Below are 16,158 nucleotides of genomic sequence, written 5' to 3' on the forward strand. Positions count from 1 at the left end.
ATTACTTTCGGCAGTACCACCTCACAGTGTCCTCTTGGGCAAAGCAGATGCTTTCTTCTCCCCTTTACTTACCCATTGTTGCCCACACCAGAACCTCTCAAACCCAACCAAACCCTGCTGGCTGTGATTCAGTCATTTCCAAGTTCTGCATTCTTATCTCCATGTCTGCCTACTACCTATTTACCAATTGCAGTACCACCTGACACTCTATGCCATCACAGGTGAATCCTTTCCTTACCCTCCCAACAACCACTTCCTACCTCATTTCAATGAAATAATTAATTAATTAATTAATTATTATTATTTTCTTGTTTTGCTTACTTTTCAGACTCTTTTAAGATGTCCAATAGCTTCTTCTCTATTGCTGTGTGTGCAAAATGTAACGAGTGTTTGATCTTCGTACTGAAATTCAAGAACTCTGGAATCTTCTCGTAGGTTCCAAATCTATAGGAGGCTATCATGTATTCTGTAACCTAAACAAAGAAATAAAAAATAAAAAATTAGCAATAATGAGGAGATTGTCAGTAACGATGCCTGTTCTGTTTCAGAGGGTTTGTTCAGTAAACCATCCTGGAAAGCGTTCACTTTTATATTTGATGTCATATCAAACTAAACAGCCACATTATGCTTGTAGCTTACTTAATTTATTGTTTAATACCATCTCAGATGTAAATAGCATGGTTACCCCCGAATGAAACCTAAACATCACACACGAAATTTGCTGTTCTGTCGACCAAAAAATTAAGGACAGGTTAATTGAAGGACGACCAGAAAAAAAAAAAAACTGATAAATTTGCCCTGTATGATAATGAATAAGAGTTTAAAAACTTAGCAGGATCTTGGTCTGCCTCTAAAGACGCAACAGCTAGAATTTGGCCAGAAAACTTTGATACATTTACACGGGATGAGACATTGTTGTCATCCATTAATGCATCATTTGCTATTGGATAATCCTTACATTTTAATATTGGATAATCCTTACAGCAACGAGATACTAATCTCAAACAATCTTAGAATCCTCTGTAGGGTTGGCCAGCTACGAAGAATCTTATCAATTGCACAATTCCTATCACAATGAGATACAAAAGCCCCCCCCAACCCCCCACCCCCCGCCCCAAAGATCTTCCTCATCTTAATTACCTCTCGTCTTCCTGATATAAAGAACCTCAACGTTGAATTGTAAAACTGACCCGCCGATGAAAGCTGACCTAAAGATTTGGCATATTTCAGTGCGTTGTAGCTATGAGGGAAGAAAACCGAGAATGAGAATGAATACTTAAACGTATCGTTGTCTACAGGGTAGAGAGAAGGGGGGGCGGGGAGGGGGTGGGAGGAAGGTTAACTGAATTTATGAAATTATTCAAACAAACTAAGAAAGGTAGCTATAGATTATATCAGTTAAAAACATGGTGATGTTGTTATCTCCAACAAAGTTGCAACATTTAGTACTCCAGGAAGCTATAGGATTTTTGAATAATACTCCCCTCAGTCCCATTCTAGGTTGGAGGGTGGATACAATCCTGACTCCTCACTACCCCCACCCCCCCACTCCCCCACTCCCACAACTCCACACTAAATCATAGCTTGTCCAAGACTGAGAGAATTATCAGAGTTTACTCATTCATGATCACTTCAGATATAATATTTAAATTTTCAAAACCAATGAGTTTTTTTTAAGTAAAGTAAACAATACTAAAACCACCATTCCAAGTATGTGGAAGCACTTGCAATGATCATGAAAACAGTGAAGATTCATATCAAACAAAGGAAAATAATTCAGGACACGAAACGTCGCTAAAACCAAACACAATACTGTATTATCAAATGGTACAGAATATTGTTAGGACGCTATCATTCACACACACACACCCTCGGTTGAATTGGTTTTACCTGTCATCACTGTAAGTTAACAAACAAAGATTTTGTTTTTTTCTAAACCCACTCCCTAACTGCACCCCTCCACCCCCACTTCCTGTCCCCCTGCCCTCAACATAGCTAATGAAAGATACCTTTGATTAGGATAACCCTGACCACGAATGTAAACACCTTTGTCAATTTAAAAGATATAAACTTTACGTTTCACTTGCTAGGGGCTGACAATGGGGTGGCTCGACAGGGCCTGAAGGGAGGGGGGGCGGGGGATACACAGAATAAACTTACCCTAGGGTATCCTGCTGCATGTGCTTGATGTCAAGACCATCATAAAGACTGGGAACTGTGGTAAAGACACCTGAACAAATCCAAAAATATGGAGGATGTAATGTACACATAAAAACACACACACACATGTTCACTATGACATTAAACTTGATAGCAGACTTAATAAATGAATAAGAACTAAATACAGCTACAAGCAAATGAAAACTTTGGCCACAAACTTGAAGCAGAAATCAGGGTTATTGTCTTGGCTTAATGCATCTCCCTATTGAAACATACACCCATACATGACAGTAACATCAAACAGGTACAGGTGCCAAAGGTGGCAAGTGGAGAGAACTCACAGATACTGGAATTACTACCTAGTGTATATTAGGGTGTAAAGGAAAACACACTGGTGCATTTATAAGGAATGCAATTGCAAGAATCTTGCTAAAAAAGCATCCACTTGTGATTAAAATTATGGTTGTAGATCTTATTATTTTACTGCCAAGAGACTTCACAAGGGAGTTCTGGGACCCTCTTCACCCTTCTATGGATTGGCTCCCGTATATATCATGTAGGCTGTAGCTTTTACTGTACCTGCCATACAATAAAACCGCATCAGGAGAAGTTTGATGTGGTGACTGGACTGGCTGTGCTTGTGACCGATCTTGAGCAGAATCAAACATCGCCAGAGGACACTTTCATCCTCTGAGGAGGGGAAGCAGGGAGAGAAATTTACTCACTCATCAATAAAGAAGAAAAAAAAAGTATTTGCATGATCTTTAAAGACACAACCCATCCATCATGCTGAGGAATTTATCAATTTATACCTCAGACAAACGTTCACGTAACGATTTCTGTTTATTCCATTTTAATAGTTCATTAAATCACATCATTTTTGCAGACTATTTGACCATTTAGCAGGCCAAACTAATAGAGGGAAAATAACGGCGTAAATATATTTAACACTCAATAGTTAAGCTAAATTCCATTCCCTAAAACCCCACCCCCCCCACCAAAAGAAAAGAAAAAATTATATGGGAGTATTTTGTGTATTATTTTTGTGTCTCTAACATGTTTTTCTGTATTTCTCTTTCTTTAATCGGTATGTGGTTTGATCATCATTACCTTTAGGCAATTTTATGTAAAATTCAGTTCCAATTCTTACAAATTATAATTAATTGTGAAGCTACTTTATATTACTATTGCTTTGATACTTTTAGGGCAATGGTTCCCGACCTTTCTCAGAAAAATGCTACTGAAAATGCTCTCGATAAACCCCCCTTGTCCTATCTCTGTGAAACGGACATTAAACACGGTTGGAACACAGTTCACTTAGGCCTAAATCCATTTATCTACTTATCTAGTGCCATTCCCCCCCCCACCACCCCATCCCAAAACATTGGCTTATAACCCCTGGGGGTAATTTATCCCCAGGTTGGAAACAACTGTCTTAGAAAAACAATTCCATCGACTCTCCTATATTATTTTTGACTGTTCTGTTGAAACTTTCCCAAAGTAATAGACCCCATCTTTCAATAACTTCCTGGTAATACATTCTTCTTTGAATTTCGTAACCTCACCTGTGTCATGCCACACATCAACCAAGAGATGGACTGCCATCAATAAGTACTCGTCAGAATATTGCAGGTCAGTGTCTAGTAGTCCTTTGCCAAAACTTAAGCCTTCTTTGTATCTTTTGATGAGCTCTGAGGCAAGGTTTCCCTTCTCCTCCGAGCTCAGGGCGTCGTGGAAGCCGTAAAACCGGCTTATCTTCAGACTGGTGAGGTGTCTCTGAAGTTGCTTTACCTGAATAATTGGGAATGGTACAGGTCAGATTAAAAGTGCAAATTTACCTCCTCCCCCCAACCTTTGTTTTTTTTGGGGGGGTGGGGGCTCCATGCAAAGTCATAAAAAAAACTTAGTTGCCATGCATATGGTCAAGATAATTATTACACACGCATATCAACGATACAATTAGAGCTTTCAAAAGGATGGGCACACAAGATTAAAACTTGATGTGTGGCTATCAAGCTATCATACAGATTTCTTGAAATTGCAGAGAAACATGTTGTCATTATTTTATTCGTTAGAAACACGCACAGACCTACATCTATCCTGATTGGCCAAAATCATTTCTTTCCGTGCTGACAGGTACCGTCCAATCTTTAATTACGATGAGGTACTCCTTTTCACAGACCTAGACCCTTTTGCCACAAACGGTCAATTGTAGACTGAAGGGGTAAACATCGACAGGGTTGTATTGTAGGTTTGTTTTGTTAATACATTGAGCTGCCTTTAAATTCAAAAGAATGACACCAAATGAATAATATTCATTATATTGCTTCTGTGCAAACTGAATAATAGATCATCCAATTAACAATGAATATGCATGGTCTCTGCAACTATGGCACACAGGATTGGACTTACCAAAGGTGTGCAGACTATTTGGTCATTGATTGTTTGAAGTTCTGTCACTTCTGTACAGATGACATCATAATAGCATAGCAACGATGAATATTCATTATTAGACTTGGCAATGATGTGCAGACTACTTAAATAAACATTGAAAATTTGAAGTTCTGTCACTTTTGTACAGATTGAATCATGATACCATAGCATTAATGAATATTCATTGAAACTATGTGCAAACTTTCTCATTATTGATTATTGGAAATTCTTTATCACTTCTGTATGGATGGAGTCATGAAAAACCTAGCAAGAATGAATATTCATGACTCAGACTTACCCTAGCAACAACGAATACTCATGAATTTAACTTACCGAAGTTGCATAGACCATTGCTCCATCATTCACTTTAAGCTCTACTAATTCTTCCATCCTCTGCAAACAAGACCGCCTCTCTAGTTCTGGCACCATGTACAAGTAAGGAGTGAGGTCGGAGAAACAACACGTCTTATCAGCAAACAGTCCAAAGTAACGAACAAGAACATCTTCTATGCTACCTGCAAAAAAGTAAAATAAATATCGAAAAAACAAGTTATCTCTTGAGGAAAATTTGTAAGCAAAAACAAATGTATATTTGATTCATTTCATTTGTTATATTTTTATCTCCCTTTCACTGCACATATTTTTCAGACAAACAAGAGATGTGAAATGGATCAAAGTATTGGTTCAGCTCTGAATAGTTAATTATGGGACATTTGGATCATTATTGCATTTGTGAATCTGAGAAGATTTGGCTTCATTGTTTTTAGTTTGTTGCCTGAAAGTTGACCATCTGTGATCATTCCATCATACTGAAAACATTTAACCTTAATTCTATATCTAACCAAGGCCAGTAAAGTTCATATAAAATACAACATACCGTATGAAACGATTCACATTCCTACCACATTAGTCATTGTTACTGTATCATTGTCCAGTTGAACAATGAAACAATTACTAGAAATCACCCAATCACACTCAATATTTTCCAACGCAAGTGACCAAACAGGACCTGATTATCTTTGGTATAGTACAACTTTGTCACACTAGATGCCCACTGTCCTCAACCCCTCCCCCTCCCCACCACATCGTCACTTTCCTCTCAACCACCTCCCTCCTCCTCCTCCTCCTCCTCCTCCATCATACCTGCTTGAGGACCTTCTTCTAACTTTCCCTGAGTTGATAACCTCAATAGTAACTCTAGTTGAGCTAAGTAAGGTCCTCTCAATGCCTTTCCCGTTTTCTCTCTCACTTTCTCTTCTTCATTTGCTATCCTCTCCGAGATAAAAGCGGCCATCTCGGGGAGGTCATAATCAGTGGTCTGGGATTCCTCTTTGTTAGTATTATTGCAGTCTTCATGAGATGTAGCATTCTCTTCACTACCACAAAAACACAGTAAAAATAACAACATTTCCTGTTTCCAGTTATAGAAATACTTTATGAAATTATATGTGGCAATATCTTTGACTTCCAAGTTCGGTGAAATAACAACATTCAAACAGATCAAATTTCATGATGAGATGAGATTATTACAGGGCGTGGCGATGTTTAAAAACTTGAAAACTCTGAGACAAATGGTTCAAACCACTTTATAGCGAAAAACTGATTTGCTCTTTTCAATTTCTAATCTGTACAAATTCCCAGTCAGTTTCTTTTGTTCATTTGCTTGGGAGAGTTTAATAGAAACAGTTTAAAGAAGTGTTTACGGTTTGAATCTCAACAGCCAATGTCATGGCAATTTCTGACATTTTCTTCCCTTCACCCAAGATAAACAACAAAGATGTCATTGATTTCATCCTCAGATATGTTGTTCTTGAGAAATTTAAGGAAACTGAATGCCATTTTACCATCAAATTCAGTGTTATTAATTCCTTAGGTCATCTTTAAACATGTGCTTTCATCAAACAGTTACCGCCAAGAACAGTTGCATGTAAAGGCAATCTCTATACAGAGAATGACAATGAGATAGCCTGTAATTTTGGATAAGAGTCTGCATGCCAATTACTGGTATTGTACAAGATCGGAAAAACTTTACCCAATTTCTTTTTTTTTGGCAAACAAAGAGTTGGAAAAACTTCTTTGCATGGCTTTCCAGTTCAAGTGTTTATCAATTCAACTACAGTATAGTTATACTGTGTAATTCCCCACCCAACACCTCTCCCCTTCTCTGTTTTCATAGCACCCAACAAATGGTGTTGGGTGGGGAATTACACCTCTACCCTTCTGTTTTCATAGCACCCAACAAATGGTCACATGTTATCCAAAGTTTTGTTTCAGATTGAGATAAAATCTGAGCTTCATTTCTCCAAAGACACGCTGATAGTAATATATCGATGATTGCTTTTCATAGCAGAATGGAAGGCCATAAATTGGTCACTCTCTAAATGTAATAAAAGGTTCAACTGAAAGCAAATAAACAAGAAACTCTGAAACACATGCCCTGCACAGAATCCAACCCTCCTTAAATCTTTATATGGGTGAGAGTGAAAGACAAACCTCCCGGTATCAGGTGGCTTCCATCCATTTTCCCGAAGTTTGAACCCTGAAGTTAGATAACGAGTGTAATACAACCAGTTGTCTGGGCTGTGTAAATGGACAGAATACAGTAACAGAATTATTATCAATCACCTCTTCACTAGCATAACAATACATGATAAAATATATTTAATGATACATATATATAAAGGTTATCTACATATTCACTCTGGTCAAAATACTCTTTAAGCCAATCAAAATAACTGAAGACTGTCATGAGTGCCCAATCAGTGGCTTTGTTGTATAACCAGGAGATGTGCATAGAACTAACCAAATAGAGTGTGGGAGGGGGAGCATCAGGGGGTTACAACAAAGTGGCTCACAGACCAGGGAAAAACATGGAAGGGATGGGGAAAATATGTGATAAAGAATAGTGTATTTTCATATGATACTTCAGGAGAAATGAAGAGTGCAAACGGGGACAGTGATATTATTGTCCCTGTTCGATCTGGATCTGGGTGCCTCTGGGGGTGGTGATGCTCAAATGTGCAATTTAAATGATTAAATTTTCCTCATGTTTTGGTGGCTTCATATCACAAGCCACAACAAAGAAAATTAATGTGATTTATTTTAGTGTTTTATATCATTCAATGTGCATGAAAGCAGCACCTGTCAAAAGTGAAGACAAATTCTAACATTTTGAACAATTGAAAGGAAAAAGTTCAAAAGAATGATTTTAAGAGTGAAAGATGCTTTGAAGATATCAGAAATTATAAAAAAAAAACCTCTTTGTTGAGGGGGTTTGTTCATCTAATATAAATGTTGGAGGTATTGTATTGAAATGAATGAAAAAATAAAAAAAAGTATGAAAGAAAAACCAAAATTGAGTAATACATTTGCCAATGTGTGGAGAGGAAAAAGAAAACTATTTAACCTTATAAACACCTCTAAACACCAATAATGCAGCACTTTCAATCGTTGGGGTGGGGTGGGATGGGGCATGGGGTGGGGGTGGGGGAGGTGTTTCATATATATCATGGGGGAGAGAGAAGCAAAGAGAACCTACAGGAAACCAAGATCAATGCAAATCAAAATATTTAATTTTTAATTTTTTGGCCCTGTCAGAATTTGTAAAATTGGAAAGAAACACACAACATGCTGACCTTTTGATAAGCATTTCCCTGAAGGCTTGATAAGCTTTGTCCCATTTCTGCATCTTAAAGAAAAGTTCCGCTATCCTTTCATCACGACTTGGAATCTGGGACTTCAATAAAGCTGAAAGGATGATGACAAGAAAAAGGAAGATACTAGCTTTTGCTTTTAAATTGTTGCACAATGAAGTTCTGTGTTATCTGTCCAAAGTCATAAACTGTCCTTTGTACAATTTAGCGTTATATTGTAACGAAACAAAGTGAATCGACTTCCTCTTTTCATCCCTAGAACAAAATATAAGACTCCTTGTGTTTGGATGTACCCTTTGGAATGAATTTCCTGCCTCTATACATTGACAGGCTGGGCTTGTTCAAGTCTAAGCTTAAAACACACTTATTTTGTATTTGCTTTAAGTTAGTAGCACTTTGTTTCATGTTATTGTTAAGTGTGTTACAAATGCTTTACAAATGTAACATTTTTTTTAAAAATGGTGATCAATTCTGAGGCTTGTCCGTCAAATGAATATCCAAAGAAAGGTGATGTAAGACTTCCTCTCCTTTCACCAGACACATCAAGTCACACTTGATATCGTAACACCCAAACATGCTGTCAAGTACAAAGGTGCTACCAAAATGACAAAATGTTTGCTTCAAAATTTTGAAATGGTTTAATTCTACCAAGGGACAGTCACAGAATGATCAATGTGATCATGAGTTAAACAGTCTACAGAATAGCTTACAATAAAGTGCTGTGAATGGATCTTTGCAACTTTAATACTCCAAAACAAATTTGCCCATTCTTGATTTTGTAAATATGTTGAAAGAATAAGGACAGAATAAACCATCTCCAAATCAGACTTTTCACCATTGTATTCGAACATTATACTCATGGATTGTTTTATTATATGCAATCACCTCTCCCCCCCCTCCTCCCTCTTACCATGTAATCTTGGCAGCATATACCACAGTACCCTGAATACTTACACTGGCCTAGCATACCCCCCCTCCCTCTCTCTTACCATAAAATCTTGGCATGTATACCATACTACCCTGAATACTTACACTGGCCTAGATTACCCCACCCCCCCTCCTCCCTCTTACCATAAAATCTTGGCATGTATACCATACTACCCTGAATACTTACACTGGCCTAGAGTACCCCCCCCCCCCCCATCCTCCCTCTTACCATATAATCTTGGCATGTATACCATACTACCCTGAATACTTACACTGGCCTAGAGTACCCCCCCCCCCATCCTCCCTCTTACCATATAATCTTGGCATGTATACCATACTACCCTGAATACTTACACTGGCCTAGAGTACCCCCCCCCCATCCCGCTCACCATATAATCTTGGCATGTATACCATACTACCCTGAATACTTACACTGGCCTAGAGTACCCCCCCATCCTCCCTCTCACCATATAATCTTGGCATGTATACCATACTACCCTGAATACTTACACTGGCCTAGAGTACCCCCCCATCCTCCCTCTCACCATATAATCTTGGCATGTATACCATACTACCCTGAATACTTACACTGGCCTAGAGTACCCCCCCATCCTCCCTCTCACCATATAATCTTGGCATGTATACCATACTACCCTGAATACTTACACTGGCCTAGAGTACCCCCCCATCCTCCCTCTCACCATATAATCTTGGCATGTATACCATACTACCCTGAATACTTACACTGGCCTAGAGTACCCCCCCTCTCCCTCTTACCATATAATCTTGGCATGTATACCATACTACCCTGAATACTTACACTGGCCTAGAGTACCCCCCCATCCTCCCTCTCACCATATAATCTTGGCATGTATACCATACTACCCTGAATACTTACACTGGCCTAGAGTACCCCCCTTCCCTCTCTCTTACCATATAATCTTGGCATGTATACCATACTACCCTGAATACTTACACTGGCCTAGAGTACCCCCCCCCCCCATCCCGCTCACCATATAATCTTGGCATGTATACCATACTACCCTGAATACTTACACTGGCCTAGAGTACCCCCCCCTCTCCCTCTTACCATATAATCTTGGCATGTATACCATACTACTCTGAATACTTACACTGGCCTAGAGTACCCCCCCCCCCCTCATCCCGCTCACCATATAATCTTGGCATGTATATACTACCCTAAATACTTACACTGGCCTAGAGTATCCCCCCCCCCCTCACCCTCTCTCTCTTACCATATAATCTTGGCATGTATACCATACTACCCTGAATACTTACACTTGCCTAGAGTACCCCCAACCACCTCCAGAGCCTTCTCATGTTTCCCAAGGAGATCCAGAATCATCAGATAGAGGTTCACTTCGGATTCTCCTTCCAGTTTCTCTTCTTTAATCATCTTCTCCACCATCCTCTCGGCTAAAGGCAACAGCATCTTCTGTCCCAAACTGTTGTCAGAGTTCAAAGCCTGCAAAAGCCAGGTCCAGATCAGAGAACAAATGCAATACATACAGTATTCCAAATTAAATATTTTCCAACCAAGTCCCTATGAAAAGAATCAACACTTACAGTAGTTGAATCCCTCAAGTCATTACTAGACGCTTCATGAAAACCAAGGGACAAACTTTGGTCGTAACAAGTAAAGAAGATCTGACCAATTTTGAAAGATATTTAAAAATGTTCAAAACAATCTTTTTGAGTGTGATAGCACTGACAAATCAATTTAATTTGAACAAATTTATTGCAGATGAAGATATCTATGATACTATCAGCTGCAAATTGACCGGAATCATATTATTGATATATCATTCCGGTAGCTGTAATTGCTTGCTTGATAAAAGTTTTATTCATCTATAGGTCAAAACCGTCTCCTCATTATATTTTGTACTCTTAATTTTTTGGGGGTTAAACTCGCTGCTAACGAGAGATTGAATGCAAAATGCAAAAACAAAGAATGACGTACCTGCATGACTGCACTTATCACTCCCCAGAAATAGAAAGCATTCTTGGGAACCAGCTTGTAGAGTGACATTGCCGTCTGTAAAATGAATCAAAAATTTACAATCCATGTTTAATGCAATTCCATTCAAAGTAATGCCCTCCCAAAGAAAAACAGTATTGTCTGCTAAATATGCTAGAAGGATACAAAACGGTGCGATTTTGGTCAGCCATTCCACATTGATACCATAATAATTCTACCATTCCTTCTCAGTGGGTAGGAATATTTCTAATTTGAGGACGACTCAGGAAGTTTGGAATCAACTAACGCATGATACCTATCTATACAATACTACTAAAATAAGAAGAAAAAAAATCATTCATTTCTTGCTTATAGAATGTTTGAATGATTTCCATGACAACCTACTACTGTATATAACTGTTGCATTCAGTGATTGGTTGGTTTATTTACACTTGATAATTAGATTGTCAGCAACCAAGTATCACACTCTAATCCACATATCTTTTTATATCAATTAATCACAATTTTACACCACAGAGGAGAAAGATCAAGATCATGAAAGCAGAAAGTCAACTGAAGGTCATCTACTGTAGTGCATGTATTAGTATGATTCATTTATTAACTGCGGTAGTCATTACATTATCTCAAAGAGATGTTCCAGTGGCTGAAGTTGGTTGATTGATCAACAATGATGGTAATTTTTTTCGCATCTCAAGGTCCCAAAACCACATCTCTGTAGCATTTTGTCTCTCACCAGAATATCCCTTTTTAAGTTGGATGATCCTTACATATGAACAACTTGCCAAAAGTAATTTTTTTCGTCACTAACGTCATCGTTGAAAAGGTAATATCTAGCGATTTCAAAACCCAGATCCCCATGACGTTGATGCTCTGGGCTGCCTATCGTACATAAATCACAGTCGATCAAACCTTAGTTAACTAATGAAAGCCCCAAACCTTTAAGCTATAAACACAAATGAATTCTCACCTGTTGCTGACGCTTAAAGTCTTCCAGTCTCACCAGAGCCATGAACAGATGAGTGTAGTATTCCTCACTCGGCTGTGTTTTGACAGCATTTGAGAAGATTTCAACGATTAATTCCACTGCGATAGAGAAAAGTTCCAAACGTCATGCATGAAAACGTTCCTGCACATTACTAAACTAAGTCTGAATGGAGTGCCTTCGTGCGTCTTACAATTGTTTCTATGAACTGTACTGTACAACTTTGTTCAACAAAAAAATTGTACGATATTAAAACCTAACAATTTCATGCCAACATATATATATATGATACACTGCCTCAAATCCAACATTCCTATCATTGTCCACGAATGTAACAACCCTTCCGATGGTTACTTGCTGAACAAAGAAAATAAGACAAAAGTGTTTTCTGTTATATAGTGGTGGCTATATTTAAATGAGATTTGTAAGGAACATACTGTAAGCAAAGAATGCTAGTTACAGTCATTGCATAATTCATATTTTTTGTCATTCTTTGCCATGGTGATGGATAAATTCAACAGATGGGAGAAGGTTAAAATAAATCCTTGATACTTATTGATTCTATCTAGTACAGTAGTTCTTTGGGGTAATTCATCTTAAAGTTAGAGTTCTGTAAAGTCATCTGTATACTGATATTAGGAGACTGCACTGAGGAGAGGAGGCTGTAAAGGTATGTTTCTTAAATTTGCACACCAAAAACAAAAACAAAGATTAAAATCATCCTATAGTCATCACTACGACAGAAAAGAATTGTACAAACTTCCATAAAAAACAAATTATAATATTACCCCCAATTGCATCAGCAAATGATAAACTCAAACAAATTCAAACTTGCATCATGTGTAACATTAATTCTCATATCAAAGGCTTACACTATACACATGAAGTGTTTGGTACGAGAATTAATTAAGGACAATTCTTCATACAGGAGCAAATGTGATGTTTGTTACAGATGTACCTTTATTCATCTCCCGAAAACATATTGATAAGGCTTGAAGGGTGGGCTCGTCTGTCGGTTTGAGAGCCACAACAGTCATAGCTAGAGTTTCGCACTCCTGTACTCTGTAAAGGCGCAGCAATGCAAGAGCTTTGAGCACCTAAAAGTCAGAATAAATAAAGCAAAATCATGTAGTTAACATTATATGAAGGCAAAAGGAAATACTGTGCATTGAATTGAATCTTTGATCTAGAGGAGTTTTGACAGGCAAATTCAAGAAACATATTTTCAAATTTGAGGACAGATGATAAGAAGCAAAAGACAGGGGGATGTGGGGGGGGGGGAGATTCAGTGGTCATTGCATCACAAAAACAACAGCTATTTGACTACATATAAAACAGTTAACAAGATTAGTCTTAAGTCAGCAACAAACTTAAATTTATATGTGTATCACGGAAGTATATTCAATAATTTCATGACAAGATACTGTTCAACTACACCATCAAAAATCCAATCTCTGTGACGTTCACAATGAACTTCAAAGACAACTTGAAGACAGATTACACCCATTTTTTTTTTTGGTGATGTCTTTCATACACAGGTGAAACAGGTCTGTGGCAAGAAATAGAAAGCAGGAAATCCAATTTGTGTGCCTGGGTGTCAAATTCAAATTAAGTACATGCTGTCTTACCTTTTGCTCTGTTCCTGTGGGATTTGTTTATTTATTTTATTTCATTTTATCATTTACTGTTTTTTCTTTCTGATGTTCTTTTGGGTTTTATTTTTGGCCCATGTGGTCAGCACTTTGATGGACCTAAGACTTTGCTAGAAGAACATAAATTTCATATTTGAGTCACTACATAAAATAACAGCAGAGCACAGGGAGCAGGCATTTTTCATACATTGAGACAAGACAAAAATTCTCAAAATGCAAAGTGGACATGGCATTGTGAGCGACATTTAACAGTCTTGTTGCTGATTTTTCCTCTTAATCTTTAAAAGATGCACACCTCAATTTCATAAATTTCTGTGAATCAAAACCCTTTAAGCATTGAACTCACCTTTGCACAGTGAAGATCCCGATGCTTTTTCAGCAACTTATCAGCAGACTGCATGGCCACTTTGTAGTTTCCATTGTCCAAGTTATCTGAAAGAGATGTTGCAAACAATTTAGGTTGTTATCCTTATTTGCAACAGTAGGGCTGGTTGAACTTGAAAATTTAAATCAAATTCAACTATACTGGTGTACCTGTACATCAAATGCAAAATGTTGTATCAAAATCCCAATTGACATAAGATATTGTATAGAAGTGTTTCTTGCTTTCTTTTATTTCTTCCAAAATAGTAAAGAAAAACTGGTAAAAAAGACAGTAGAGACAAATATATGTGCATTACTTCAAGTACAATAAATTACATAAATTTCTTAAGAACATTGGATATAGAGGAACCTTTTGAAGCTAAATTTCATGTTTTTTTTATTGTTTTTTTAAAGGCAAAACATTTAGTCAATTTAGAAACCTGGAACTTAAACTAAAATATACCAGTTGGAACTGCTTTTGTGAAAATGAAACCAGAAAAATATCATTTATTGCCATTAAATATCCTTTGTCACCATATATATATTAATAGCTCAATCGTGTACCAATTTGTTACAACAACAACAAAGATTCTAACATTATTTCCTCAAACTGAAACTTAAAGAAGAATTGGTACAGACCAACATATTTTTGTAACGAAGTGGATATATAGCCGTCAGACGGTTCCCGATTCCAGTTTACTATTTAGCCGTAACTTCCGTCTGACATGCGCAGTTATCAATTTTCCGATTTTTTTTTTATTTTATTTATTTTATTTTTTATTTATTTTTCTGTTTTTTTTCTTTTTCGTTTTTTTTTTCCATTTTTTTTTTTTTTTTTTGGGTATGTTTTGAAGTGACGGCTAAATAGTAAACTGGAATCGGGAACCGTCTGACGGCTATATATCCACTGCCTTTTTGTAATGTACAGTATTGTCTATTTCTTCTAACAATAAAATCACTTAAAGTATATCCATCAAAAAAATAACTGATATAAAATGTAATATTTTCAGCAAAAGCCAAATAATGAGGCATGGCCCTAGTTTAGCATTATTATTTACTTTCTTATCCCTAATGTTAGAATTCAACATTTTGCTTTATCTTTAAGCAGCTTCACGTTTCCTCTTTGCCAGCCTAGTCTAGCTGCTCGATTGCAGACTGTTACTTATGTCTAAGTTGGTGTTATTTTATTGTAGCTCACATTCCAGTGATCATAACATTTGTGCCTGCATTGCAAAATATAACAGCATGGCTTAGGAACATTTATTGTGGTACAGTACACACACACATGTGTAGGCTAGGGCTAAGTGTAAGACCTAACTGTGACATCAAGTTACACACCGAGTAGGATATGACCCAGCTACTTTGAGCGAGAAATACCAATTTCTGAAGAGTAAAGCTAAGTGCTCTGGAAAATGTCCTGTCACATAGAGATTTGCTCAAGTTTGAAGAAAAATACCAGTGAAACTTGTTTGCAGTATGTAAAACAAAACAGCACTAGGTTGGTAGTATACATGCACCGTGTAATAGTACCAGTACAACTGTAAATATGTTACAGTTTGATACTACTACTATAAGCCAGTGTTGTTTAATTGTGTTAGGCTAGTGTTATCAGCACACGGATGAACAAAAAAGTATGCTTGACAAGAGCAAATTCCATTTTACAAAATAACTCGGGAGGGAAACTGTAATCGGTTGAAATATTCAGTAACATTATAAAGCTGGAACCTTACCATAAATCGGTTTTAATCTTCTTTCCGTCACAGCGTCTTCATGATTGTGCGAAGCCATGTTTCTTCATGCTTTCATTTCCTGTTTGATAAAGTCGTTTTCATAAAATAACGCAGTTAACATATAGCAGATTAATATTAGAGGAACCCTTGACTGAGCGGTATTTTTTCAACCTTGTGAGAACATTTTCACTAAACCAAAATCATAATGTAGCATTTTTGTTGTTTATTAACACACGATATCGTAAAAATAATCAATTAA

At 37.3% G+C, this 16,158-nt stretch overlaps 1 protein-coding gene across 1 annotated transcript in view; it reads right to left on the reverse strand.

The window, feature by feature from the left end:
* Positions 1-16,093, reverse strand: part of LOC139980624 (N-alpha-acetyltransferase 25, NatB auxiliary subunit-like) — a 27,169-nt gene extending 11,076 nt beyond the window's left edge. The window contains exons 1-15 of the mRNA XM_071992411.1: positions 15,900-16,093; positions 14,153-14,238; positions 13,113-13,251; positions 12,140-12,255; positions 11,155-11,229; positions 10,473-10,659; positions 8,229-8,340; positions 7,087-7,173; positions 5,737-5,969; positions 4,927-5,108; positions 3,726-3,951; positions 2,740-2,850; positions 2,161-2,230; positions 1,141-1,240; positions 322-473 (exon numbers count right to left, since the gene is read on the reverse strand). Coding sequence (XP_071848512.1) covers positions 322-473; positions 1,141-1,240; positions 2,161-2,230; positions 2,740-2,850; positions 3,726-3,951; positions 4,927-5,108; positions 5,737-5,969; positions 7,087-7,173; positions 8,229-8,340; positions 10,473-10,659; positions 11,155-11,229; positions 12,140-12,255; positions 13,113-13,251; positions 14,153-14,238; positions 15,900-15,957 — 1,934 coding nt within the window. The 5' untranslated portion in view covers positions 15,958-16,093. The remainder of the gene's footprint in view (positions 1-321; positions 474-1,140; positions 1,241-2,160; positions 2,231-2,739; positions 2,851-3,725; positions 3,952-4,926; positions 5,109-5,736; positions 5,970-7,086; positions 7,174-8,228; positions 8,341-10,472; positions 10,660-11,154; positions 11,230-12,139; positions 12,256-13,112; positions 13,252-14,152; positions 14,239-15,899) is intronic.
* Between the last annotated feature and the right edge of the window lie 65 nt (positions 16,094-16,158).

The sequence above is a fragment of the Apostichopus japonicus genome, chromosome 15, assembly GCF_037975245.1.
Source record: "Apostichopus japonicus isolate 1M-3 chromosome 15, ASM3797524v1, whole genome shotgun sequence".
Taxonomy (NCBI): Eukaryota; Metazoa; Echinodermata; class Holothuroidea; order Aspidochirotida; family Stichopodidae; genus Apostichopus; species Apostichopus japonicus.